The 27,916-nt window shown below is 38.0% G+C and overlaps 3 protein-coding genes across 5 annotated transcripts; all 3 read right to left on the bottom strand.

Annotated features, from left to right (window-relative positions):
* Positions 1-148: 148 nt before the first annotated feature.
* LOC140535517 (uncharacterized) lies at positions 149-22,266 on the bottom strand. The gene is made up of 11 exons (XM_072656916.1): positions 21,696-22,266; positions 20,671-20,928; positions 20,049-20,333; positions 19,375-19,647; positions 19,016-19,120; positions 4,834-4,941; positions 3,433-3,690; positions 2,896-3,180; positions 1,370-1,642; positions 1,165-1,263; positions 149-1,065 (listed from the first exon to the last, which is right to left on the bottom strand). Exons 1-11 carry the CDS (start codon positions 21,745-21,747, stop codon positions 1,052-1,054), a joined length of 2,010 nt encoding a protein of 669 aa, XP_072513017.1. The 5' UTR covers positions 21,748-22,266; the 3' UTR covers positions 149-1,051.
* Positions 6,620-14,184, bottom strand: LOC140536171 (class I histocompatibility antigen, F10 alpha chain-like). Of its 2 annotated transcripts, none has more exons than XM_072657852.1 (6): positions 14,103-14,184; positions 11,213-11,470; positions 10,369-10,653; positions 7,880-8,149; positions 7,620-7,726; positions 6,620-7,465 (listed from the first exon to the last, which is right to left on the bottom strand). In XM_072657852.1, exons 1-6 carry the CDS (start codon positions 14,155-14,157, stop codon positions 7,445-7,447), a joined length of 996 nt encoding a protein of 331 aa, XP_072513953.1. In that variant the 5' UTR covers positions 14,158-14,184; the 3' UTR covers positions 6,620-7,444. The 2 variants fall into 2 exon arrangements, with proteins under 2 accessions (XP_072513953.1, XP_072513954.1); XM_072657853.1 differs by having other exon boundaries at positions 7,880-8,143.
* Positions 22,267-22,347: 81 nt separating the features above from the next.
* On the bottom strand, positions 22,348-27,597 carry LOC140536172 (class I histocompatibility antigen, F10 alpha chain-like). 2 transcript variants are annotated; one of them, XM_072657856.1, is made up of 7 exons: positions 27,521-27,597; positions 26,673-26,748; positions 25,989-26,246; positions 25,310-25,594; positions 24,560-24,832; positions 24,201-24,305; positions 22,348-23,974 (listed from the first exon to the last, which is right to left on the bottom strand). In XM_072657856.1, exons 3-7 carry the CDS (start codon positions 26,119-26,121, stop codon positions 23,961-23,963), a joined length of 810 nt encoding a protein of 269 aa, XP_072513957.1. In that variant the 5' UTR covers positions 26,122-26,246; positions 26,673-26,748; positions 27,521-27,597; the 3' UTR covers positions 22,348-23,960. The 2 variants fall into 2 exon arrangements, with proteins under 2 accessions (XP_072513957.1, XP_072513956.1); XM_072657855.1 differs by lacking the exon at positions 26,673-26,748 and having other exon boundaries at positions 27,521-27,575.
* Between the last annotated feature and the right edge of the window lie 319 nt (positions 27,598-27,916).

Raw genomic sequence — 27,916 nt, 5'->3', positions numbered from 1 at the left:
ATATATATATATATATATATATATATATATACTATTAGCTGTTAGACTAAATACACAGTAAAACCAAACTTTAAACTCTTTAAATTTTACACTTTACATTTATTTAAAAAAAACATACTTCACATTTCGGCTTACAAACATAACACACATTGAAAGTTTAGTTAGCACATATGAATAAAAGGTTAATAAAAGGTTATACTAATCTTTATAAATAACATACATATAAAATAATTATTTTCAGTTTCAAACACTGACAGCCAAAATAAATAAATAAAACACAGATAATATACAAAGAAAATTCTGAATAACAAGCATGTGAATAAATTAGGACACCCCATTAAACCTTTGTCTTTTTAAGCATATTTAAACATCTGGAGATCTGGTCTCCAGCATTTACTATTAGACAGAGACCAAAAAAGATTTCATGGGAGGTGTGCCAGGGGAAATCATTCCAGACATAATTAGTCTTCATTTAGATGTTTTCTCTGGCAAACTGTAGTCTTGCCCTGCTGTTTTTTTGACAGCAACTGTTTCCTCCTTGCACACCTCCCATGGAAGTCAAACCTGTGTGGTCTCTTTCTGATGGTAACTGCTGGACATCTGTAAACCTGTTAGTCCTGTATCATAAGTAGAACCTGTATCATGGCATATTAGGATATCTGGAATACTTCTTTACTCATTTTGTGGTCTGCTGTTGGACTGAAATTGCTAGGACGGCATGACATGGCACATTTGAATTCAGTTTTTTTTTCTTTGCTGCTTCTACTGATTTTATATGACCTCAGGCCTTTTCTCTGTAGTAGCTTCTTATTACCCACTTTACCCACAAATTCCTCCAATGGGTAGATATCACACAGTGATCAAAGGTTAGAAACATCAAACACAACACTGCCAATATCATAACACTTTCTCTTCCATCCAACCAAGTTACTCATAGAACAGCAAGCATAATGCATGGAAATATAATGTATGGTAGGACTGGAGAAGGTTGGAAGATGCCAGCACTTTTAGGTCCATTGTGGAGCATGAAGCAAATGATGATCATTTCAGCTCAGCTCACAGCATCTACAGGAATGACACAGCAGGAAAAACACTGTACATTAAAACACACATAAGAACACAATGATTGAAAATCAAGTACTAACTTACTGTTGATTTACTTACCATTGTATCTGCAGCGATTCCAGACACCAAAGCAAATCACCAACAAGCAAACACAGACAAGAGACGTCCAAACAGCAATCCTGCTACGTTTCTCCACAACTACACAAAACACAATCCTGAGATCAGTCCAGTTCTTCTAACAGTTAGGGGACATTAGTCCATAACATTAAATAGCAGATATGATAATCTACAGAAGTCCTCATACCCCAGACTCTGGTGATGTTGTCCGGTACGCTGCTATGCAGCACTACACAGCTGTAGGTGTGTTCTCCTACATCCTCCTCTGGAACTATCACACTCTTTCTGGTCTGGTACGTGCCGTCCTCATTCGGCAGAACATCAGTGACCCCTTCATCCACAGACTGAAGATCTGGACCGAGCCAAACCACCTGAACCACCCGGGGGTAAAACCCTGTCACATGACATGTGACTGTAACGGAGCCGGCCTTCTGCTGCTCAACAATCCTGACCTCTGGAACTAAACAAAAAAAAAGGCAAATTAGAGCTAAATAACCAAAAAGATCTACAACATATGTTATAGAGATTTAAATTCCATGTTTGTAGTGTCAGAACTAGAACTGTTAAAACAGGTAAACACTAATGTCCCACCTGTGGCTTTTATTTGTAGCCCTGCCATCTTGTCATCCTACCCATCCTTCAGGTTCTCTTAGAGTTGCAATTGAAATTATTCAACCCCCCATGCAAATTAGGTTTATTAGCAACATTTATGAACTTGCAATATACCAATAAACAAGGCACATTAATATATTCTAACATAACTAATATAACCTCAACACAGAATATCACTTTTAATGATTGACTGAATGAATGACTGCAGTCTCAGAATTATTCAACTCCTTCATGAGATCACCCATTTTCTGTCAGCAACCAGCTTTATCAAACTCCACCACAGATTTTTTCATGGGGCTCAAGTGAACCAACTGTGACAACCACTCCAGAGCCTTCCAGACGTTCATCTGAAACCAAGCCTTGGTGGACTTGGGTATGTTTGGGATCACTGTCCTGTTAAATGATCCAATGACTCCCAAGTTTCAGTGTCCTCACAGAAGGCATTCCATTTTCTGGTAGATTTTTTTTTCCATTTTGTCATCAGCAGTATGTCTGGAGGAAGAAGAATGAAGCATACACTGAAAAGAGCGCCCTCCCTACAGTGAAGCGTGGCTGTGGCTTGGTGATGCTCTGGACTTGCACTGGAAACCTGCAGCAGCTGCAAGGGCAAGATAAATTCAATCAAGCTTCAGGAAATCCTAGAAGAAAATGTCTTCTGTGACAAAGCTGAAGCTTAGGTGTCATTAGACTTTCCAACAGGACAATGACCCCAGACATGGCTAGTCTGGAGTGGCCATCACAGTTGCATGACTTGAACTCCATAAAAAAATCTTTGGTGGGATTTGAAGAAGGCAGCTGCAGCAGCAAACACAAGAATATTACTAAACTGGAAGCCGCTGCCTGTGAGGAATGGGCTAAGATTTCTCAGGAACATTTTGCCAGACGTTGGTGTCTGGTACTGCTTTACGTTTGCTGCAGATCACAACAGGAAAAGAGATTGAATAACTCTGAGACTGCAGTCGTCGTTTAGGTCTAGTTTTGATTGAGGTATTGAGGCAAATGAGGTAGCTTTACTAAAAATAAAAGTAGCTATTTTAGGATTATTGAGACAGTGCTTTAAAGGATGTCGTCCAGAAAGAGGAAGTCAAAGACATATCTGACCTTTTCTGATGTGGACCTCTGGAGCTTGCTTTAATATATTCAATCGTTCCCGACATATTTTCTTGCCGTATGCCACCGCCATACCTATACTGGCTGAGTCTCTCTCCCTTAGAGTCTTGTACAGGACAGCCTGAGGAACTGCAGCTACAAATGTCTTGGTGTTCGTGTCAAAACTTGTGAAGTCCTTGCCATTGAATGCGTGGGTCACAAATGCCCTGTAAGTCCCATCTGGATACAGAGAACAGCATCCAGATCCTTGGTAAATGTTCTGGCCAGACAGTGAACCTGAATCAGAGAAACAACAAATATTTACTGATAAACATTTTTTTGTACCAGCAGTTTAGATAAAATATGAAAGAAACATTTTTGAAAGAACATGTTTGTTCAAAAGCTGAAATAAAACTGATATCAAGAACATTAAAGAAATCTCTGTGCATTTATACAGACACTGTGTAAACCCTTTATCAGAGCATCAGAGCAGGATACGTTTGCCCTTGTTCTAAACTGTATAATCTGAAGTCTAGAAAAGCAGATTACCTGTCAGGTTGAACTGTTTACTAGCTGACTGAAGACCAAGGGTACTAACAAATCTGTTGTGGTCTGAAAAATCATGTATAATACTCCATTGTTCTCTTCCTGCAGTGGTGTTGATCCAGTCAGGACAGGGCATCTTGGACTTTGTTCTGCTGTCATGGTAGTAGACAGTGACATCATTCACCACTATCCTTTCTGTGTATTCAGGCAGGCCATATCCTTTAGAGGAAGTCCAGTAAACACAGCTTTCATACTGAAGATCTGTAAATGTAAAGTTGGTGTTAAATGCAGTGGAAATGTGAATATATGACTTTTTCATTATTTCATTAAATAAAGAAGAAAAGAAGAGAAGAGATGAAACCATAGCAATATTTAAATGAATTTTGTTTTTCATAAACTGAGCTTTTCCTATATGTGGAACAAAAATCTGTTAAATCAATTATACAGTGTAGTTTCATATTGCTTTTAAGTGAGCTGGCAAATTTAAAAAAAGAAACACAAGTACACTATGTCCAAATATTTATGGACACCCCATTTAAAGAATGGATTCAGCTACGTTAAGTTGCATGCAATTCGGACACAGATGTGCAAATGCGCACACAACATGTCTAGCCTCTACAGAGTACTGACAATAGAATATGACTCTCTAGAGCAGATAAACATTAACATATTGGCACCAAGTCTAATGCCAGGCATGGGCTAGAGGGGTATAAAGCCATGGTGCTACATCCAGTACTTTTGGGATGAGTTGGAGATGATGTGGGGTGGTGATCATACAACATCCTGACCTTGCTAACAGAGGATGCTGAATCCAATCAAATCAAATCAAATCCTCACAGCAATGCTCCAAGATCTAGTAGAAAACATTCCTCCAGGAGCAACTATTTTTAATACCCTTGATTTCAGAAGAAACAGTGAATGAGAAGGTGTCCCAATACTTTTGTCCAAATAGTGTCTATTGTGTTACATACTATACATGCATTTTCCCAATATTCATAATCCAGTTCTCAATTAATTTTAAAGAGATTATTTTGCTTGTTCATCCAAACTGGTTCAAATTTAGGCAAATGTCGGCACTGTTGTGGTAGCATTCTTCAGTTTGACCACAACCCTGGAATTGCAGCAGTTATGAGCCTTGATAAATTCTGAGGAAAGTTCTGAGCCTTGGAAAACAGATTTCTGAATCTGAAAGGCGGTCTTTAACAAAGTCAGCTTGTTTATTTATTTAGTTCATTATTGATAAATGTAAACTGGCTCTAAAATAGGAAATACTATTGAAAATTGTAACAAGGAAGTAAGGACACACAGCAGTGTCAAAGAGCTGCAATGAGCCTTAACTAAGATCCTGAACATAAAGACATTTGAAACTGGTCTACAAAGTCCTACCTAGTCAGGATTACTCACCAGTTCTCACTTGCTGAAGAAGTAAGACGAGGATTAAAACACACGCATTCTTCATGGCGCTGGAGGAAGCTTTAATATGAACAGAACTGAGAAGAGTGAAAGTGAAAGCTGGTTTTGTTGGCACACCACACTTAAAGCAACATTACCATAACTGTATTTGAAACTGTGCCCTGTAAAAACAAAAAGTCACATTTTTATGGAATATTTTTTCTCAAATCCTTCGCAACCTTATTGTTGCAAAATATTCTGATGGTTTTTGTTACAGAAGAATTTCAAGACACTGGAAATAATTATCAGATGAGTTGTCCAAGAGCCAAGGACCACCTGTCAAGAGCTTCAAAAAGACACTGCAGAAGATAAAGCATGCTGAAGTGAGTTCAACAACATTTAGACAAGCATGTAAAATACTAGGAGAATATAGTCTGGTCAGATGAGACCAAAATTGAACTCTTTGCATGCCAAAGTATATACCAACAGTGAGGTTTGGAGGTGGGAACATCACAGTATGGGGTTGTTTTTCAGCATACGGCACCGGCACGCTTCATATAATTGAAGGAAGGATGAATAGACAAATCTCCCGAGACATTCTTGATAAAACTCTGCTGCCATCAAGCAGAATGATGAAGACAAAACGAGGGTGGAAATTTAAGCAAGACAATAATCCTAAACACAGAGCCAAGGAAACTCTCAATTGGTTTCAGACAATGGCCCAGACAATCACCTGACCTGGATCTAATTGAAAATCTATGGAAGGAACTAAAGCTCAGAGCTCAGAGACCCATTCAGGAGAAGTCTTGAAGCTGTCATCGTCAACAAAGGCTTTTGAATAAAGTATTATAATATATATAATATATAATATTATATTATATAATACATTTCAGCAAGCGTGTTCAATTTCTTTCATGTGTAGGTTGAATGGTTTGTTGCCAACATCTGGAGAGAATTTTATAGAAATACATTTACCTAGAAAATTGATTGATTGAAATTGGTGACGTGTTCAATACTTCCCCCGCTGTAAGTGTGCTTTACATTCAAACTAATTTTGGATCAAACTTTTCAACAACAGATCATTTTCATTAAACTATGCATAATGATGAATGATTGTAACATGTAGTCTGTTGGGACTTTTTGGGAATTAAATTAATAAAAAAAAACAAAAAAAAACAAAGACCACCCATACAAACCAGTCTTTTATTTTACAGCATATTTACTCTGACATTCTTATTATATTTATACTACAAAGCATAAACATGTTCTGGTCATTTATTCCTCGAAAAAACATGACAAACACCGGTGCTGTTCATTAGGGGACTGATTACTATTCCTCAAAAGCAAGTCTGTTGGGAGTGCTTTGGGTGGAATCACCATACTACTACGGACTAACATACTATCACTACTACGCAATTGCCTATGATGTACCTGCCTGCCTGAGTTTTGCTCCTTGCATGTCCTAACCATGAGTTTTGCTTTAGCCCTAATAAAGTCCTTATGATTTCACATGTCATTAAAACATTGTTGAGAATGACATGTTTTTATATGTTAGACTTCTTTCAATGATGACAAATTAATTTATGGGTACTACTAAAATGGTTCTGTAGCAGGTCCCACTGCAAGAAGAGCAATACAAATATAATTACATACATACATATATATGTATATATGTATATATATATAATATGTAATATGTATATATATATATATATATATATATATATATATATATATATATATATATATATATACACACACACACACACTATCAAACATGTTTGGACACACCTGACTGAGTGTGTCATGATATATATGATATACTAATTCTTCTTCTAATAACAATAACAATAATAATACCATTATTTGTATTATTATAATTGTTGTTGTTGTTTATATGAATATATTTTTTTCATTTAATGTTTACCTTAAATTATCATACCCACTTCTTACTGAACCAATGCAGTGAGAATAAAGAACACACTATTGGGAGGATAAGCCATGAGGAGAATTATAATATATGATTAAAACTAAATGTTATTTTATCTCATAGTTTTTATATACAGAGTTTCAGAATGCAAATATATATGGACAGTTTGGCAGTTACTGATGATTGCCAATGTCAAACTGAGCACAGCTCAGTGGTTTCTAACATTACTTCCTTCTTCTTAGTTCCTCTTAGCGGTTCTTCTTAATGCTCTTAGAAGGTTTGTGCTTTTACACATGGCTTGTATATGAGAGCTTCACAGATTTCTGCTGTGTTGTAATACAAATACTTTAAAAACTTTATTTATTGTTGTGATAAATAACAAAACCAGAGCATAATATATTTGTAATAAAAATAATGTTTTTACATTACTGGAAAATGCATGTCAGTCCAGCAGAATAAGTGCACTGCAGTGAATATTCAGTTCTTTTGAATTCAGTTCTTCATATTTCTTCAATATTCAGAAATGACGTTATAAGTCTCAGCAGTAGATGGCAGTATTATATCAGCTGACAGTGCAGACATTACACACAGACCACATAAACACTGCAGCTGTTAAATAAGTCTCATAATAACAGCCTGTAGTGACAGGAACACCGCTGACTCCAGTGTCTACTCTCTATTTTGCTGTTTCTTCTATGTGACCTCAGGTGGGACCTTCAACAAAGCAGAAAAAAACCCCAGAAAATATAATGAAGTTGATTGAATAAGGAATATTAAGAAACAGAACTAGAAATTTGTGGTTTTGGAAGATGTATCTCATACATGGTGTCTTCTCAAAGCAGAGCACTGGTTTTAAAAGTCTACTTACTTGCTTATCATTGGATCTACAGCGGATCCAGAAACCAAATCCAATCACCAACAAGCAAACACAGGCAAGAGACGTCCAAACAGCAATCCTGCTGCGTTTCTCCACAACTACACAAAACACAATCCTGAGATCAGTCCAGACTTTGCTCTTAATATGTTTCATTGAATTTATTTAATTTAATATTTATTTACTATACCAAATAAAGTAGTAGTACTGGTAGAGTAGGTAACAGATATAGCAATGTGCAGAAGTCCTCATACCCCAGACTCTGGTGATGTTGTCCGGTACGCTGCTATGCAGCACTACACAGCTGTAGGTGTGTTCTCCTACATCCTCCTCTGGAACTATCACACTCTTTCTGGTCTGGTACGTGCCGTCCTCATTGGGTAAGAATTTAGTGACCCCATCCACAGGCTGAAGATCTGGACCGAGCCAGTCCACCTGAATCACCCGGGGGTAAAACCCTGTCACATGACATGTGACTGTAACAGAGCCGGCCTTCTGCTTCTCAAAGATCCTGACTTCTGGAACTGGAAAAAATTTTGAGCAAATTAGAGCTAAATAACCAAGAAGATCTACAACATCTGTTCTAGACATTCAAATTCCATGTTTGTAATGTCAGAACTAGAACTGTGGTATGAAGACTCATAAGTGGTTTATATCATATTTAGCCCTGTGCTCCCCTTGTTTTCATTATTTTCATATTGGTTCATGTTCCCATGCAAATTAGGTTTATTAGCAATATTTACAAACGTGCAATTAACCAATCAAACAAGACCTATTTAAATAGCTTAACACAACTAATATAACAAGTGTTTTCTCCAACTTCAACTCCAACTTTAGTCTTAGAATTTTTCAACCCCTTCATAACAAGCATCTTAGCTTACCCATTTTCTGTTATGACATGCTACAAATATGATGCATTGCCAGACACCAGCTTCTTCGAATCCCACCAAAGATTTTCCATGGGGCTCAAGTGAAACTACTGTGCCAACCACTTCAGAGCCTTCCGGACCTTTTTGTGAAACCAAGCCTTGGTGGACTTGGGTATGCTTGGGATCACTGTCCTGTAGAAAGGTCCAATGACTCCCAAGTTTAAGTGTCCTCACAGAAGGCATGCCATTTTCTGGTAGCCATTTTTCATTGGCAGTATGTCTGGAGGAGGAAGACGTGTACACTGAAAAGAACGCCCTGCCTACAGTGAAGCATGGCAGTGGCTTGGTGATACTCTGGGGCTACTTTGCTTCCACTTGCACTGGAAACCTGCAGTGTGTGGAAGTGCAAGATCAATTCAATCAAGCTTCAGGAAATCCTAGGAAAAATGTCTTCCGTAAGGAAGTTGAAGCTTAGGTGTCATTAGACTTTCCAACAGGAGAATGACCCCAGGCATTCCTCAGAGCCCACCAAAGCATGGTTTTAGAAGAAGACCTGGAAGATTGGCTGTCACAGTTACCAGAAATGAACTGAACATTGGTGGGATTTAAGAAAGGCGGTTGCAGCAGAATATTAAAGAATTGGAGCCACTGACCATGAGGAATGTGCTAAGATTCCTCAGGAACGCTGCCAGAAGCTGGTGTCTGCCTGTGCATCACGTTTGCAGCAGGTCATATGCGTAGAACAGTGAAGGGGTTGAATAATAATGAGACTTCAGTCAGCATTAACAGTGGTATTATGTGCTGAATGCAGAGAAAGCACTTCTTATTAGTTATTATATTCATATATATTATATATAATTAATATTAATATTTATTATATTAGTTGTGTTTTAAATTGATCTTGTTTGACTGGTTCATTGCAAACAGCTGAAAGTTTGTACATTTTGCCAATAAACCTTATTTTTAGTGGGGCAAATGACATAACCTTACTAAACATGAAATGAGCTATTTTAGGATTATTGAGACAGTACTTTAAACAATGTCATCTAGAAAGAGGAAGTCAAGGACACACAGGTTTCTGCCCACATCTCAGCATGCCTCGCTGATGTCTCTTCTTGGATGGCGGCTCACCACCTCAAACTCAACCCCAGCAAGACAGAGCTGCTATACATCCCGGGAACTGCTGGACCTAAAAACGATCTTGCCATCACCTTTGAGAACTCACTGGTCACTCCTTTTACAGAAGCTGGAAGCCTTGGTGTAGTCATGGATGATCAGGTATCGTTCTCAAGTCATGTCGCAAACGTAACTCGGCCCTGCAGATTTCTCCTGTACAACATCCGGAGAATTCGACCCTTCCTCTTTAGAGAGTCGCCCAGATTCTTGTTCAGTCTCATGTCACTTCCAGACTTGACTACTGCAACTCTCTTCTGGCTGCAACTCATCCAGAATTCAGCCATGTCTCTCCACTGCTGCATTCTCTCTTTACTGGCTTCCTGTAGCTGCTGCTTGCATCAGATTCAAAACCCTGACTCTGGCCTACAAAGCCAAGAAAGGACCAGCCAGCCCCTCCGTACTTGATGGCAATGGTCAAAAGCCGATCTGCACCAAGAGCCCGTCCAGCTTCAAGTATGATCAAACGCAGACTGAAGACTCACCTCTACAGAGAATACTTGGATGAACAGCAGAGTACTATGGTCACCTTATTGACGTGTGCTTAGTAATGTCTAAAGCTTAGAGTATCCTTGAACTATTAGTCTATTCTAACTAGCTAAGGTTTTTTCTTGGGTAAATAGTAAAGCACTTTTGTAAGTCGCTCTGGATAAGAGCATCTGCTAAATGCCTGCCAATGTAAATGTAAAGACATATCTCACCTTTTTTGATGAGGACTCCTGGAGCTTGCTTTAATATATTCAATCGTTCCAGACATATTTTCTTGCCGTATGCGACCGGCATACCTATACCGGCTAAGTCTCTCTCCCTTAGAGTCTTGTACAGGACAGCCTGAGGAACTGCAGCTACAAATGTCTGGCTGTCAATGTCGAAACTTGTGAAGTCCTTTCCATTGAATGCGTGAATCATAAATGCCCTGTGAGTCCCATCAGGATACAGGAAGCAGCAATTTGATCCCTGGTAAATGTTCTGGTGAGACAGTGAACCTGAAACAGAGAAACAACAAATATTTACTGATTTCCAGATACTGTAATTAATTAATTTTTTGTTAACATTTTACCAGCAGTTTAGATGAAATACAGTAGAAACAAATTCTATTATATTGACTCAACTGTATTGAATAACATATCTGGGCATTTATACAGACACTGTGTAAACCTTTTAAGTAGTCCTTAAATACTTCTGGGTCTCCTTAGTGCCTCATAGTTCATCAACTACAACTCCTATAATTCTCTTAGCCTGCTGACATGTTAGCCCTCATCCAATTATGAACATTTCCCCTGTGTATTATCTCTGTGCACATAACCTGTCTGTTCCAAGCTCACCTTGAAGTATTGCTGACCTCTCTTGTTGAATACTGAGCGGTCATTTGCGAGAAGGGCAGCAAAGAAGAAGGAGCTCAGTGAGGTCAGCAGGACAAGGCTATAAATGGTTAAAGTTAGCAGGAGAAGTTTGCCCTGGTTCTAAACTGTCTGTTACTGTATCTGATTGGTGCAGTGATTCAGGTGTTAGTTTTATAATCTGAAGTCTAGAAAAGCAGATTACCTGTCAGGTTGAACTGTTTTGTAGCCGACTGAAGACCTAGGGTACTAACAAATCTGTTGTGGTCTGAAAATTCATGAATTATACTCCATTGTTTTCTTCCTGCAGTGGTGTTGATCCAGTCAGGACAGGGCATTTTGGACTTTGTTCTGCTGTCATGGTAGAAGACAGAGACATCATTCACCACTATCCTTTCTGTGTATTCAGGCAGGCCAAATCCTTTAGAGGAAGTCCAGTAAACACAGCTTTCATACTGAAGATCTGTAAATGTAAAGTTGGTGTTAAATGCAGTGAAAATGTGAGTATATGACTTTCATTCTATCCGCTGACCAAATCCTTTTGAAGTACACAGTGTAGTTTCATATTGCTGTAAAGGGTTTAGGTGCTAAATTTGAAAGGAAACACAAATACACCACATGTCCAAATGTTTGTGAATACTGACTCTAATGAAAGCATTCAGATACTTTAAGTTGCACCCACTGCTGACACAGATGTGCAAATGCACACAAACAGCTTGTCTAGCCTCAGTAGAATAGTACTCTCTGGAGTAGATTAACATTAAGCCATCCAGGCCACCCAGTAGAATTACACCCCTTCCACCCACCCTGTCCACCCTCACCTACCCCGCCCACCCTCACCTACCCTCGCCCACCCTCACCTACCCTGTCCTTTGGTATGATCTTAAATGCACTTAGATATACACGTTTCCCAAAACATACAAAAAAGACTAATATATACAATATATATAACAAAAGGAAAAGAGATTACAGATCAGACTGCTGAGTAAAAAAGCAAAAAAGGGGTCCTATTGCCTCTAGGATTTTGTTGCCTCTAAGCGTGTGTCTCATTTTTACAAGAATACAGGATACAAGAATAAGGCAACATCTTTGAGCCAGCATTTAAATGAAGTGGTGGTGGGGAACTTTTTCACTATATTAAAATAAGATGTCTAGTTAGAAGGGTGCAAAATGCACACGCATCAGAATACACAGACAACAGATTGCCAAAAAGATTTTAAAGCTGGAAAAGACCAAAACATGTGAGAGAGGGTCATAGACATAGAGAACATCAAGATTTGGATTAAGTTTAGATACTGTAGCCTTTGTCCAGTACAATTGATGGACCAATTTTAACTGAATAAAACTGTGTCTAGGACAGACTGAAGAAGTATGGATGCGACGAATAACCCTGTCCCAAACCTCCTACTTGAAAGTAAGCTGTAAATCTCTTTCCATTTCTGCTTAAGAAATATTGTCTGGGTAGGGACTAATGAAAGTAAGAGGTTATATAGTTTAGACATTTTACCGGTAGAGTCAGCATTGATTTTTAAAATATCATCCAAAAGTGATTTTGAAGGAGTGTTAGGGAAGCCTGTAAATGAAATTTTAAAACAAAATTACGAGTCTAAAAAAGTGTGGTTTAAAAGAAGAACATTAGGTACTGAGCTGTGGAAAAGTGGAAAAAGAAACATGAATTTAAAGATCCTTAATCCTCGTAATACCAACCCTATGATATCCAAGAATCTATCAGCGAACAGAAATAAGGGATTGGCTGTGATTGGCAAATTAATAGATGGAAATTAAAAACCAAAATGAAGCCAAATTTGGCGCTATATAAGTATTTAAGCAATAGGGTTGTCAAAAAGGGCGGATAGAGTTCAAGGCCAGAGGAGCACATTGCTGTCCACGTCGGCACCCAGTCACTCACTCTATAATAACCTTGACTCCAAAATAAAACACTCCTAATATTTGCTATAATAAAACAATAACAATAATAAAACAGAACATTTGGAGATACCAGACATCCCAATTGTTTTGGGCATTGGAGAAGCACTTTACGAATTTTTTTAAAATGTATTATTCCAGATAAAGATGATTTGAAAAATGATTTGGGTAAGAACAAGGGAATATATAAGACATAATAGAGATATAAGAATTGGGAAGTACATTCAGTTTAATTGAGTTCAAATGACCGATTAAAGACAGGAAGGGAGGACCGGCGAGAGGACAGCACTAGAAATTAGACCTAAAAATATCTAAATATTTACAGGATGAGGCAACCCTGAGGTTCTTGAAACTGTGTGTAATAACATAGAAAACAGAGGCAGACTGAGGCAACTCGTTATCATTTATATTGGAACATCTGAATTAATTCACTATTTGAAGTATTTAATTTGTAACCTGAATAAAGAGCTGTCAGTAATATGGACATATGGACATATGGACATCTGGTACAGTAATAAATAGAACCACACCATTCTCATAAAGGGGGATTTTATGTTGAAGACCACCACGATTAACCCCCTGAACTACAGGATGTATCCGAATAGCAATTGCCATAGCAGAGAATAACGGAGAGAGGTGTCTCCTCAACGTGTACCCTTGAAGGACAAAGAGGACACTTGGACTTGACCCGTTATGACGTACTGAGGCTAAGCGAGGTGTACACAAGAGTTTAATCCAGGATATCTATACAAAACTACCCAAACTGAATTTCTTCAACGTGTAGAAAATATAATTGCATTCAACACAGTCAAATGATTTTACAGCATCTGACATGAATACATGATATTCATAACCCTCCTAATATTAAAAAGACAGGTTTGGCTGATAAGACCTGTTTGATCTGTATGTATTATACCTCCCAAGCCATAATTTCACCACAGTCAGCCTGTTGATTCCTTAAGTTCATTACTGACCAACACAGACTGGATTTAAACCAAGAAAGACTGTTGAATATTGTAAACACTGCGTGGGATCGTAGGACACATAAACAAGGAAGTACTGATATGCAGGGCGACGTTAAAGAGCTGCAATGAACCTTAACTAATTAAGATCCTGGATGTAAAGGAATGTGAATCTGGTTTACAAACAACTTTGTGAGGATTACTCACCAGTTCTCACTTCCTGAAGATAAAAGAGGAGAACTAAAACACAAGCGATCTGCATGGCTTCTTGAGGAAGTTAACTGTAATAACAGTACTGAGATCGAAAGTGAAAGTAATGGCTGCTTTCGATAGTGGATAGTACATCTCCAGGAGCAGATCTGGGAACCTCTACCGTAGGTAGGCCTTAGCCTAAAAGTGTCTTTTTATTTTTTTGAGAAACACTAATGTGACTATAAATGTAATGATAAAATGAAAATAGACGATTTATGTCCATATATCAGAATCAGAATCAGAATCAGAATTGGACTTTATTGGCCAAGTATGCTTACACATACAAGGAATTTGTTTTTGGTTACAGTAGCTCACCGTGCACGATAACTGACATTACAGAAGTAACAAACACACCCAACCTAAACACACACACACACACTTACAGTGACATACACGCACAGACACACCTGTAAACTTAACATGTGCACAGTTGTATATTTAAAGTAAAGTGCTAAGTGCAGCAGTACAGAACAGTGCAGACTGAATTAAATAGATATAAATATGGAGAACAGAGGAGTCACTGGTTGAGACGGTAGTACAGATTGTTCTGAGACACTATCAGATAAATAAAGTGCAGTACAGAGAAAGGAGAGTGAGAGAACATCTGGATAGGATGTATGTGTGTAGTAGACTGTATTCAGAAATTAGTGTTGTAATGTTCAGCTGTTCATGAGTGTGATGGCGTGTGGGAAGAAGCTTCTCTGTAGTCTGGAGGTCTTGATCCTCAACTGGCTGAAACGCCGACCTGAGGGAAGATCCTAGAACAGGTGATGTCCAGGGTGTGACGGATCACGGACAAGGTTCTCTACACGCTTCTTGGTTCTGGCCGTGTGCAGGTCCGGTAGGGAGGGTATAAATGCAACATCACCAAAGTCAGCTAAGAGCATCTATAACCCTGAAGCTTCCTGACGTGATGGTCCTAATGTCTGCATAAGTCCTAGCCCAGACCAGCCCTGTTCATTACAGCCTCATGAAAATGTTTCACATTTGAGTTAATTATCACAACTCCATAGACAACAGTCTAGTCTTCTGCTATCCTTTGATAACTTGGTGAGACTTTAGGCCTTTTCATCATCATCACTGCTGTAGATCCAAATTTGCTGCCCACACAGCTTGTCTAATCGCCATAGAACTAGGTAGTACTGCCAATAGAGTAGGACTCTCTGGAGCACACAAATTTTTGGCACCACACCTAAGGCCAGGTGTGGGCTAGAGGGGTATAAAGCCCACCAGCATTGAGCTGTGGAGCAGTGGAACTAACTGTGTTCTCTGGAGTGATGGATGGTGCTTCCCTTTCATTTGGAATGAGAAGAGGATGAGGCTGGGGATGGGATGCAATGAAGTGATGACCATCAAACTTGCAAAAAAAAATATCGCAGCAATGCTTCTCCAAAATCTAGTAGGATTTCGATTTCTTTTTTTCCCTGGACAGTAGAGACTATAGTTAATCCAACAAAAGTAGGATGAACTCTTTTTAATATCCTTGATTTCAGAGGAAACTATGAATGACCAAGTGTCCCAATACATTTGCCCAAATAGTGACTCTTTATTAAAAAGGGGAAAGCAATACATTTACTTATCAGTAGGTGGCAGTATTGGATCACTCAACAGTACACAAAATAACAATAATCAAGGGGGAAATGCTGAGTCTGATATCACTGTAAGAAAACTGTCCACTGACACTGCTGACTGTAAGAAACCCCCCATCCCAAGAGATGCACAGGGGGATTTCTTTCCTTTAAGGAAAAGTGGATTCCCAAAGCAAAATTACAATCATTCAATAAATAAATTAGCAGGCTTGTTCTGATGGCTCGCTCGATGCCAGTATACAGAGTACATGACAGTCATTTAAGTTAATTAAGTTAATTAAGTGATGGAAACTCAGGCATGTGCCTTCCCCAGCACTGAAAAACATGGTGTAATCCTGATGTCTCAGACGTGTCCAGTTTTAATCTTAAATAGCAGTTTAGCTCTGACACTGGCAAACCTGCCAGTCTTTTTCACGTGATTGGTTGCTGCTAATGTTTGGAATGAGTTTATTACTTTCATACTGATTATTTAGCTCATTTCCCTTACGTTCATTATTATGTATCAATTATTGCGTGATTTTGATCATTTATAAAGAATATTTATTAGTTCCCGGGATTTTTCTACATGAATGTTGTATATTTTATTTGTATTATTTTTTATTATTAAGTAATATTATTATTTCAGTTTATGTCTATATGTCTACAGCTTTTGTAATGTTAGTTTTTTTTTATCTTCTCTTATTTTTGTATTCTCTCTGCTTCTGTGCTTTTGTAAGGGAATTACTCAAGTGAAGAAGGAAGAAGTCAAGAAGAAATCTGACCTTTTCTGAGGAGGACTCCTGGAGCTTGCTTAAACATATTCAGTCTATCCAGACATGTTTTCTTGTAATATGCTACTATCATAACTGAATCTTTCTCTCTCAGATGCTTGTACAGGACAGCCTGAGGAACTGCAGCTACAAATGTCTTGCTGTTAATGTCAAAACCTATGAAGTCCTTGCCATTGAATGAGTGGGTCAAAAATGCCCCGTAGGTCCCATTTGGATACAGAGAGCAGCAAGCAGATCCTTGGTAAATGTTCTGGTCAGACAGTGAACCTGAATCAGAGAAGAGTGTTACAATTACAGATAGGTGATTTGGTTCAACACTATCGGTAGTTAAATCCACATTAACTGTGTTTTAATTGAAGAAGGAGCTATACTAGTGTTGATGCAGGATTTATTTATGAGTAAATGTGATGCAGTGTTTTAATTAATTCACTTGTATTAACTTTTTATTACCAGCTGTTTAGAGGAAATGCAACAGAAACATTTCTTTCTAGTTTAAAAAGTGGAATAAAATGTATATCAGGACAATCAAAAATCTAAATTTTTTATTCAGATACTGTGAATGTTACTGTATGAAGGAAGCTGTTTACAGCTAGTTGTCAGAAATGCCCAAGTTGACTGGAATAGGCAGCTGTGAAAAAACTTAAATAGCTTGTACATAACAGCAATAATAATACATTTATGTAAAGCTTTTTAGAAACCCAGATACACTTTACAAAAGTATACTTGGAAGAGACCCAAAAACCCAACACAATAGGACTTGAAAAAGGAAGGAAAATGTGCAGGAAAGAGATTGAGAGAAGATTAGCATGCTGCAGCACCATAGGACCAGCCGCCAGCTGACAAGAGTGCTATGTGTGGGACTGCAAGGAGGACAATGTAACAGAGGATCGGTGGGAGCGGGAAGGGCAGTAAAGATAAAGTAGCTCAGTAAAGTAAACAGGGCAATACCTGACCACATGCTTTTGGTAGCCATCAACAAGCTTCTGTCGGAATACTATTTATTTATGGCCATCCACGATGTGACCAGCCAGACCTTAGTTAAACTGATAGGGGATAACTCTGAACTCATTGTAGAAAGTGTTGCCTAAACACAAATGTAAATAAACACAAAACAGTTTGACTTTGTGACTTTTTAATTTGATTTATGTATTTATTATTATTATTTTTTTACATGGGCATGAAAATATAAACATGTACAAATTGTTGATGTACAAGGTGAGACAGAGATTTTACAATGAAGGTAAAATCTATTATTTATTCTTTTGCTTTCATTTTAAGATTCATAAGTTGAAATGAAAGGAGAACATTTAGAAATATAGGCTTTTATAAATTTTTTCTTGGTAAATCAGTAAATGTTTATGTATTAATGTTCATTATTATAGCTGTATGATTTTAGAGATAATTAACATCTACAACACTGCCATGGTCCTACAACTTAGGCCTGGCTGAAGCCCCCCAGCCACAACATCCAAACCTATCCCAACGGACGCCGGTGTGTCCCCAGTGTCCTCTTTTGTTAAAAACTATAATAGTTACTGTGTAAATGAGACACCTCTGCTAGTTCAAACAGTGCAAGTAGTTATAAATAACTAAAAACTTCTGACAATCCACAAATAATATTGTGACCATAAAAAGCATGTAAATAATTTAAAGCAACAGAACACTCGACTCCATGGACTGTTATTTATCGCAATGTTCAGATCACAGCATCTATAGGAGACACAAAAATAACTGTTAGCTGTGAAACCATTTTAAACACATTTTAAACACTTTACTTTACTTTTACTGAATTTTATAATTCATAAGTACATTTTTCTGTAAGTGTCTGATTTCATGCAGTTTAAAGTAAAACGTCATGCTTAGAGATGTTTAGCCATTCTGTAAGTACTTAAACCCAGTATTTAACATGTGATTTAAAGTCTGCTGAGGCGAACTTAAAAAAAAACAACCTCTTTGCAGCACAATTTTGAAATATTGTGTAATTAGATGAATTTAATACAAAATGAATTTTGTTTGATTTATTTTGTTTATAAAATTTGAGCTATTGCAGAATAACCCAGCTCATTAAAGATGCAGAAAAATACAACTGTTTTACTTTGACATACTGTTGATCCTAGATATATGCCAAGCCTGGGAATCGAACCCACAACCCTGTTATCAATAACTGGGTGCTCTAACCACTAAGCCACTACTGCCCTTAAAGTAACTTAAGAAACAAGGACTCTTAACAGCGGGACTCGAACCAGCGCTGCCTTGTTGCCGAGCAAACGCGCTACAATTGCGCCACCACGGCAGCACATGTGTAAATATACAATTAATGGCATAATTTAAATGCATATATGGTGTTTGCCATAGATGGTTATTTAGAGTACTTTTGTGTGAGTTTAAATTTTAAAGAACCTCTATATAATTTAAAGGATCAACAGATCAACCAGCAGTGCTTATTTTAAAGTATGGTTGAAGAATCCTCTGTAGCTCCTCTTTGTTGTACAGTAGTAGAGTTGCTTACCTCGAGTTCTGCAGCACCACCACACTACAAGCCCAATTCCAGCAGCCAACAAGCAAATACAGACAAGAGATATCCAGACAGCCATTCCACCAGCTTTCTCTCCACCTGCAGTAGAAAGCAGGTCTGTTCTCACTGAGTTTTACACAAGTTTCACTGCTGTACAAAAAGTCTGTAGTCTGAAAACCTCTGTAGTGATGAACTGAATGAGGGACAGATCACATATTTAATGCTAGTTTTAGGCTGAAATGTCCTTTAACAGGACAATCAGTTTCAGGAAGTTCAGGAGAAGAAGTGTTCAGTACTGATAGATTAAGAATTCATTAACTAAAACATTTAATGATGTGCAGAAGTCCTCATACCCCAGACTCTGGTGATGTTGTCCGGTACGCTGCTATGCAGCACTACACAGCTGTAGGTGTGTTCTCCTACATCCTCCTCTGGAACTATCACACTCTTTCTGGTCTGGTACGTGCCGTCCTCATTCGGCAGCACATCAGTGACCCCTTCATCCACAGGCTGAAGATCTGGACCGAGCCAAACCACCTGAACCACTCGGGGGTAAAACCCTGTCACATGACATGTGACTGTAATGGAGCCGGCCTTCTGCTGCTCAATGATCCTGACTTCCGGAACTGGAAAACAGATTAGAGGCAAATTAGACCCCAAAATAACCAAGAAGGATCCATGAGGCATTGTAGACATTTAGGTTCTATGTTTGTATTGTCAGAACTACAACTGTGGTTCTACATCTGAGAGATGAATAGCTCTTCATCACAAAATACTCATATCTCCAGAACTTTACAAGAGAAAGAAAAAAACTTTTTCAGTGGAAGTCAATGTAAACGGACTGTATTCCTAGTCATTTTGGAGCATTTAAATTGGCCCATTCAACTGCCAGATTCACATAGTGTCAAAAGTGGAAAACGCAATGACATTTTAACTGTTTGTGTTTGACTTTAATGTCATTTAAGCTGCAAAGGACAGAGCTTTAAATGATGCAGTGAAGAAGGAAGAAGTCAAGAAGATATCTGACCTTTGCTGATGAGGAGTCCTGGTGCTTGCTTAAATATATTCAGTCGTTCCAGACAGGTTTTCTTGTAGTATACTGTTAGCTCTTCTATAGTGACTGAATCTTTCTTCCTCAGATTCCTGTACAGGACAGCCTGAGGAACTGCAGCTACAAATGTCTTGCTGTTAATGTCAAAACTTAAGAAGTCCTTTCCATTGAATGAGTGGGTCACAAATGCCCTGTAAGTCCCATTTGAATCCAGAGAGCAGCATCCAAAAGCCTGGTATATGTTCTGGTCAGACAGTAAACCTGAATCAGAGAAAGAATAAGTGAAGTCTCGGTCTCATTTACAAACAGTTTAAGACACAAAGTTTAAAAGTGAACAGTCTGGGTTATGGGTAATTCAACTCAACATTATATGTAGTCAAGTCCATACATACTGTGTATTTAAAGGAGGAGCTTTACTAGTATTGGTGCATGATTTATTATTAAGTATATACTTTGCGTTTTCTAAAGTTGGAATTAAACAGAATCTCAGGCCATTTATTCAGTTAAGAAGGAAACCTTCAATGCTGGTAGTGAAATGTGGTCAGAAACGCTAGTAATCAGGTGTTGTGGTTTTATAATCATAAAAAAAGCAGCTTACCTGTCAGGTTGAACTGTTGAGTAGCCGACTGAAACCCAAGGGCACTAACATATGTGTTGTGGTCTGTCCAGTGATGAATGCTACTCCACTCCTCTCTTCCTGCAGTGGTGTTGATCCAGTCAGGACAGGGCATTTTGGACCTTAAACTGCTGTCATAGTAGTAGACAGTGACATCATTCACAACCCTCCTTTCTGTAAATTCAGGCAGCCCAAATCCTTTGGAGTATGTCCAGTAACCACAGCTGTCATACTGAAGATCTGTAAATGTTGAATTCAGTAGAAATCTGAATATATAACTTTCTTTCATTGGTTCATTAAATAAAGTAAAGACTGAAATGAAAACATAACAATATTTAAAAATGTCCCTTGTTTCTTTTATAAAGAGCTTTTTCAATCACTGGACAAATTCCATATATCCATATGTGTGTATTTTCCCTTGGATATATATATATAATGTAATTTTCCTTTTTAAGACATAGAATCTATTTTTCATAATAAGTAAAGTCAGTCTTTATTATTTATAAATGTATTTTTATTCATGTTTGTTTAAATCGTTACTTTAAAAAAGTACACATAAAGTACTTTACTGGACACTAAAATCTTTCTCTATATCTGTCTAACTTTAAGTTATACTTCAAATTCTAGGAGCAGATACCTTTTAAAATATTATAAATATCTATACCTTAATGATAAGGCTTCACCAAACAGAACCTCAAACTTTTTTTTAGTAAAACAAAAAGTCTAGGGTGAAATGTTTGGGTTAAGTGAGGCCAACTCAAATAAGAATGGCTTTAATTTGCCTCTTTGGAGAACAGCCTCCAGGAAAGCTGTTGAATATTGTAAATGCTATGCTTAGGGCCTGTAGTGAACAAAAAAGGGAAGTAAGGTCATGGAAGTCAATAAACTGCAAACCTTTAACTGACCAATTCATTACCAACTGTAATCATACTGAACAATCCTGAATGATTCCTGAATCTAAAGAGATTTGAAACAGGTCTTCAAAAGACCTAATGAAGATTACTCACCAGTCCTCACTTGCTGAAGATAGAAGAGGAGTAAAACAACACAGTTCTTCATGGCTGGTGGTGTCCGTGTCTTTCAGTCTGAAGACTGAAAGTAAAAGCTGTGTTTGTCAGTAGAACACTTCCTAAAGCTTATTTTGTTCATCAGATGATTTAACTAGTCAGCTGTCAGTATGTCAGATGACCCATCGGAGAGTCACCAGGATAGCACGAGGAGCTGCTCAATCTGGACCAAATCAAAACCAAAAGCATCTGGTCAACATCAATTAATCAAGCAAACTAAACTAAAAAAAGTAATCTTGTCTAGCCCTTGTGGAGAAGTACTGCCAATAGAATAGGACTCTCTGTAGCATAAATATGATCATATTGGCACAATGGCTAATGCCAGGCATGGGCTAGAGGGGAATAAAGCCCCCAGCTTTGAGCTGAGGAGCAGTGGAACTGTGTTCTCTGGAATAATGGTGCTCTATCCAATTTGGGATATGTTGGGGAGTTAGGGATGATTGCAAATCCTCACAGCAATTCTCCTCCATGGTCTACGAGAAAGCCTTATTCTCTGGAAAGTAGAGTTTGTAGTTACTCCAACAAAAGCAGAATAGATTTTTTTATAATACCCTTGATTTCACAGGAAACAATGAACGAGGAGGTGTCCAAATACTTGTGTTCATATATAATCTTTGTTCAAAAAGAAAAAAACAATACATTTACTCATCAGTAGTTGGCAGTAATAAATCACACACAACAGAACACACTCATGAACAATAGTCAGGTGGAAAAGCCGAGTCTGATGGCACTGATGGCACAGACATTGATGACTGTGAGAAACCACCCATGCCACGAACCACAGGGAATTACTACAGCTGTCACACAGCCCTACTATACACAATGCCTGTGACCATACAGCACAGTGCAGAGGTTTAGACAGCTAGGCACAGTGTTTAAAAGACTTCCCCTGTGCAGTAGAAAAACAAGAACACAAGAAATTAGGAAATCCTGGTTGGTTTGATTAGAAATGCAGTGTAAAAGTGGTTCATCAGTTCAGTCTTTAAATGGTTCAGTTTCACTGGTTTGATTTAAATCAAATAAAAAAATGATGCAAAACAATATTTTACAGAAAACTTAAAAACAAGTAAAAAATACAGCTACAATTTCTGCACAGTTCTGCATTTTACAGTATGGAAATGATGGACGTCTTTAACAGTGTGGACTTGAGACTTCACGGTGGAGTCTTGACGGCCACCAGGCGAGGAAAGTTTGGACATTTTTATATTTTGTTGGTGTGTGTGGGGAGATGTTGGAGTGTGAAGGGGGGCGTATTTTTAAATACTAGAGAATAATAAATGAAGTCTTCTATCGCTCAGGATAATTTAACGTGGTTGTAGGAGTAGAATATTCCACGTGTTGTAGTGAGATAAGGTCCGGAGCTACGACGATGAGTGAATGAAACTGCCCCCTTTTACTTGATTTATTGAATTATTGTCAATAAAGATGGTATATGATTCAAATGAGTGATTACTGTGTATGCTGGTGTGGAAATCAGGCTCATACAGTCCAGACCAGGAAATAAAGGTAGGGCAGCATATTGATCCAGTGGCTAAGAACCCTCTATGGGTAGTTAAAGGGGAAATATATACAATCTTATACTAACTACTAAAAAAGAGGGGTCATTACAATACATTATTGAGTGTGCCTGTGAAAAAGTTGGAAAACCATAAGCAGCTAATCAGCATAAATCAATCAAGTGAAAAAAACTGACCGGATACTTTTGGTAACCATCAGCTTTTTCTTCTGAATGTTTTGATATTTGACCACCCTACTTAGCAGAATTGGTGGAGGTCAGTTACATTTGGTGTCCTGACACAGACATGACCATATAATTTCAATAGGATTAAGGTCAGGACTTTGGGATGTCCATTTCAACAGCTTAAATCAACCTACTTTATCCATCCACTTTGTGCAGTGAACTACCACCACCATGCTTAACAGCTAATACAGTGTCCTTGGGCTTCATTGCTTCACATTTACTCCTCCAAACATAGCTTTGGTCATTGTGGACAATCCAAACAGACGCAGTTGCATGAATTTGCTTGAATCAGCATGAATTTAACAAAGGTGTTGCTTTTACTTTTTCCTTGGATATCCATGATGTGACTGGGCAGGCCGCAGCTAAGCGGACAATCCTCAAAACATATTGTGACCATAAAAAGCGTGTAAGTAATTTAAAGCAACAGAACCCTCGACTCCATGGACTGTTATTTATCCCAATGTTCAGATCACAGCATCTATAAAAGACAATAATGACTGTTAGCTGTGAAACTATTTTAAACACATGGTGAATTATCAAAAACTGAAATTGTGCTCTTTGGATTATTTGAATGTTCTTTAATCCTTTAAAAGGTTCTTCACAAGGTTCTACTCAAATACAGCCAACCAGCAGTGCTTATTTTAAAGTATGGTTGAAGAATCCTCTGTAGTTCCTCTTTGTTTTACAGTAGTAGAGTTGCTTACCTCGAGTTCTGCAGCACCACCACACTACAAGCCCAATTCCAGCAGCCAACAAGCAAATACAGACAAGAGATATCCAGACAGCCATTCCACCAGCTTTCTCTCCACCTGCACAAGAAAGCAGGTCTGTTTTCACTGAGTTTTACACAAGTTTCACTGCTGTACAAAAAGTCTGTAGCCTGAAAACCTCTGTAGTGATGAACTGAATGAGGGACAGATCACATATTTAATGCTAGTTTTAGGCTGAAATGTCCTTTAACAGGACAATCAGTTTCAGGAAGTTCAGGAGAAGAAGTGTTCAGTACTGATAGATTAAGAATTCATTAACTAAAACATTTAATGATGTGCAGAAGTCCTCATACCCCAGACTCTGGTGATGTTGTCCGGTACGCTGCTATGCAGCACTACACAGCTGTAGGTGTGTTCTCCTACATCCTCCTCTGGAACTATCACACTCTTTCTGGTCTGGTATGTGCCGTCCTCATTCGGCAGAACATCAGTGACCCCTTCATCCACAGGCTGAAGATCTGGACCGAGCCAAACCACCTGAACCACCCGGGGGTAAAACCCAGTCACATGACATGTGACTGTAATGGAGTCGGCCTTCTGCTTCTCAAAGATCCTGACTTCTGGAACTGGAAAAGCAACAAGAGGAAAAATCTGACACCTAAATAACCAAGAAGATCAATAATATCTGTTCTAGATATTAGAAATACATGTTTGCAGTGTAAAGAACAGAATATTGGTTCTAGAGTAAAATCTGATGTTCTGTAACATGTTTATCAAACAATGTAACATTAACACTTGTGCAAATATTTATGCTTTTGAATTTCACAGAGATGAATTGCTCTTCATCATCGCTGCCGTACAAAACACTCATATCTCCAAAACTGTAACTTTACAGGATATGGAAAATAACTTCTTAACTTTCAGTAGAAGTCAGTGTAAACAGATTGTATTCCAATCATTTCTATTGGCCTATTCATCAAGAAAATTTAAAAGACAAACTGCCAGATTCACATTGTGTCAAAAAGTGGAAAATGCAAGGACATTTTTGCCTTTTGTGTGTGACTGTAATGTCATTTAAGGATGCAGTGAAGAAGATATCTGACCTTTTCTGATGTGGACTCCTGGAGCTTGCTTTAATATATTCAGTCGATCCAGACATCTTGTCCTGTAATATGCTACTATCTCTTCTATAGTGACTGAATCTCTCTCCCTCAGAGTCTTGTACATGACAGCCTGAGGAACTGCAGCTACAAATGTCTTCCTTTCAATGTCAACACTTAAGAAGTCCTTTCCATTGAATGCATGGGTCACCAAAGCCCTGTAAGTCCCATCTGGATACAGAGAGCAGCATCCAGATGCTTGGTAAATGTTCTGGTCAGACAGTGAACCTGAATCAGAGAAACAACAAATATTTACTCATTAACACTGTAAGACCCAGAGTTTAATAGTGAACATTGTTGATCTTGAAGTTTGTTTGCTCTAAGAATATGATAAAAACCTCTGTCCATTTATTCAGTTACTGTGTAGATTGTTTAAGTAGAAAACATCTAATACTGGTAGTCAGAAATGACTAAGTTGGCTGGGAAAGGCAGCTATGGAAAACAGGGCCAGCTGTTGTGCATGGGACTGCAAGAAGTACCAGAGGATCTGAGGGAGGAAGAAGGACAGTAAAGAGGTAAGCAGGGCAAGACCATGAAGGGTGAAAGTTAGGAGAGTCAGGAGAGGTTTGCACTCGTTCTATACTGTTTGTTCACAAAACTGAACAGCAGAAAAGCAGATTACCTGTCAGGTTGAACTGTGTACTAGCCGACTGAAACCCAAGGTTGAAAATATATCTGTTGTGATCTGACCATTCATGTATAATACTCCACTCCTCTCTTCCTGCAGTGGTGTTGATCCAGTCAGGACAGGGCATTTTGGACTTTGTACTGCTGTCATGGTAGAAGATGGTGACGTCATTCACCACTATCCTTTCTGTAAATTCGGGCAGGCTGAATCCTTTAGAGGAAGTCCAGTGAATACAGTTGTCATACTGAAGATCTGTAAATGTAGAAAAGAGAAAACTGAGATGAAACCATGAAAATATTTAAACAAAGCTTTTTCAATCTGTATACAAAATCTATAAATTACCATATGTGTTTTCCATAAGATAGATAGATAATGCCATGATCCTTTTTAAGACATAGAATCTATTTTTTCTTTTTACATGATATATAAAGTCAGTCTTCATTATTTGTACATTTATTTTTATTCATGTTTGTTGAAACAGTGGAGAAGAAACCCTTTCTGTATTTAAACCAGTATTTGATTTAAGGTCTTGTTCTGCTTATTCAGCTTATGAGAAGAAGAAATCTTTAATATTTAAAGTACTTTACTAGACATTGAAAACTTTCTCCATGTTTCTTCATCTGTCTAACTTTTAATTATACTTCAAATTCTTGAATTTGAGAATATGAATATCAATACCTTAGAGATAAGGCTTGACCGAATGAGAACTCACTTTAGTTAGTGAAACGTCAAGAGCCTGGGGTGAAATGTTTAGCTAGAAGAAAAAAAACCTTCTTAACTTTCAGTGGAGGCCATTGTAAACAGATTATTCCAAAGTCATTTTGGGGCATTTCTATTGGTCCATTATTCGTGAAATTTTAAAAGACAAACTGCCAGATTCACATTGTGTCAAAAACTGAAAAACTGAAGGACATTTTAACTGTTTGTGTTTGACTGTAATGTCATTTAACCTGCAAAAGTGCTTTTAATGATGCAGTGAAGAAGGAAGAAGTCTTTAAAATGTAAAGTACTTTACTGGACATTGAAAACTTTCTTCATGTTTCTTCATCTGTCTAACTTTTAATTATACTTTAAATTCTTGAATTTGAGAATATGAATATCAATACCTTAGAGATAAGGCTTGACCAAACGAGAAGTCATCGCACTTTAGTTAGTGAAATGTAAAGATCCTGGGGTGAAATGTTTAGCTAGCTTACACGAGGTCAACTCAAATAAGAGTGGCTTTTATAAGGTTTTTTATTTTGGAGAATATTGTAAATGTATAACAGCCTTTAAGCCAGTAAGAGTCATATATACATACATGTATATTATCATTATATACATATACACACACACAGACACACACACACACACACACACACACACACACATAAATAAACATGTATGTATATATGACTCTTACTTGCTTAAAGGCTGTTCCGCCACGCTAAGATCTCTAAGTTTAAATGCAATGTCCTGAATGATTCCTGCATCTAAAGAGATTTAAAACTGGTCTACAGTCTAAAGACCTCATGAAGATTACTCACCAGTGCTCACTTGCTGAAGATAGAAGAGGAGAAATAAAACACAAGCGATCTTCATGGCGGTTTGTGATAGTGAAAGTAAAAGTGGGGTTTGTCACTAGGCCACGCCCTACAGCAGCATTCACTGTGTAGCACGTTGTTTTGTGCATTGGCATGATTTCACTACTCCAGCTGTCAGTATGGCAGAGATATGCTCTCTGACAGCCTTTCCAGTAGCTGCCCCTTACACTTTACTGCACATTCTGTACATCTGCACTCCTGGATACTATTGAAATTTTAAACTTTACTTCAATAAAATATATGCTCATGTTTATTCACTCAGTATCTATCTATTAATCATCCATCAGAGAGTCAAAATCCCACAAAAGGTTTATGATTATGATTGATGCACAATTTAAA

This window comes from Salminus brasiliensis, chromosome 15, assembly GCF_030463535.1.
Source record: "Salminus brasiliensis chromosome 15, fSalBra1.hap2, whole genome shotgun sequence".
NCBI classification, from domain to species: Eukaryota; Metazoa; Chordata; class Actinopteri; order Characiformes; family Bryconidae; genus Salminus; species Salminus brasiliensis.
Note: the sequence above shows the minus strand (reverse complement) of the source record. Positions and strands in the feature narration are given on the sequence as shown.

Coding starts and splice junctions, on each gene's coding strand:
- LOC140536171 (XM_072657852.1), bottom strand. CDS start 14,157: ATGCAGATCGCTTGTGTTTTAGTTCTCCTCTTTTATCTTCAGGAAGTG. Junction 10,654..11,212: donor AAAACAGTTCAACCTGACAG/GTAATCTGCTTT, acceptor TCTCTGTTTCAG/GTTCACTGTCTCACCAGAAC. Junction 8,150..10,368: donor AGGAGTCCTCATCAAAAAAG/GTGAGATATGTC, acceptor AATTTTTTCCAG/TTCCAGAAGTCAGGATCTTT.
- LOC140535517 (XM_072656916.1), bottom strand. CDS start 21,747: ATGAAGAACTGTGTTGTTTTACTCCTCTTCTATCTTCAGCAAGTGAGG. Junction 20,334..20,670: donor TCAACAGTTCAACCTGACAG/GTAAGCTGCTTT, acceptor TCTCTGATTCAG/GTTTACTGTCTGACCAGAAC. Junction 3,691..4,833: donor TCTTCAGCAAGTGAGAACTG/GTGAGTAATCCT, acceptor TTACATTTACAG/ATCTTCAGTATGAAAGCTGT.
- LOC140536172 (XM_072657855.1), bottom strand. CDS start 27,575: ATGAAGATCGCTTGTGTTTTATTTCTCCTCTTCTATCTTCAGCAAGTG. Junction 25,595..25,988: donor TACACAGTTCAACCTGACAG/GTAATCTGCTTT, acceptor TCTCTGATTCAG/GTTCACTGTCTGACCAGAAC. Junction 24,833..25,309: donor AGGAGTCCACATCAGAAAAG/GTCAGATATCTT, acceptor TTGCTTTTCCAG/TTCCAGAAGTCAGGATCTTT.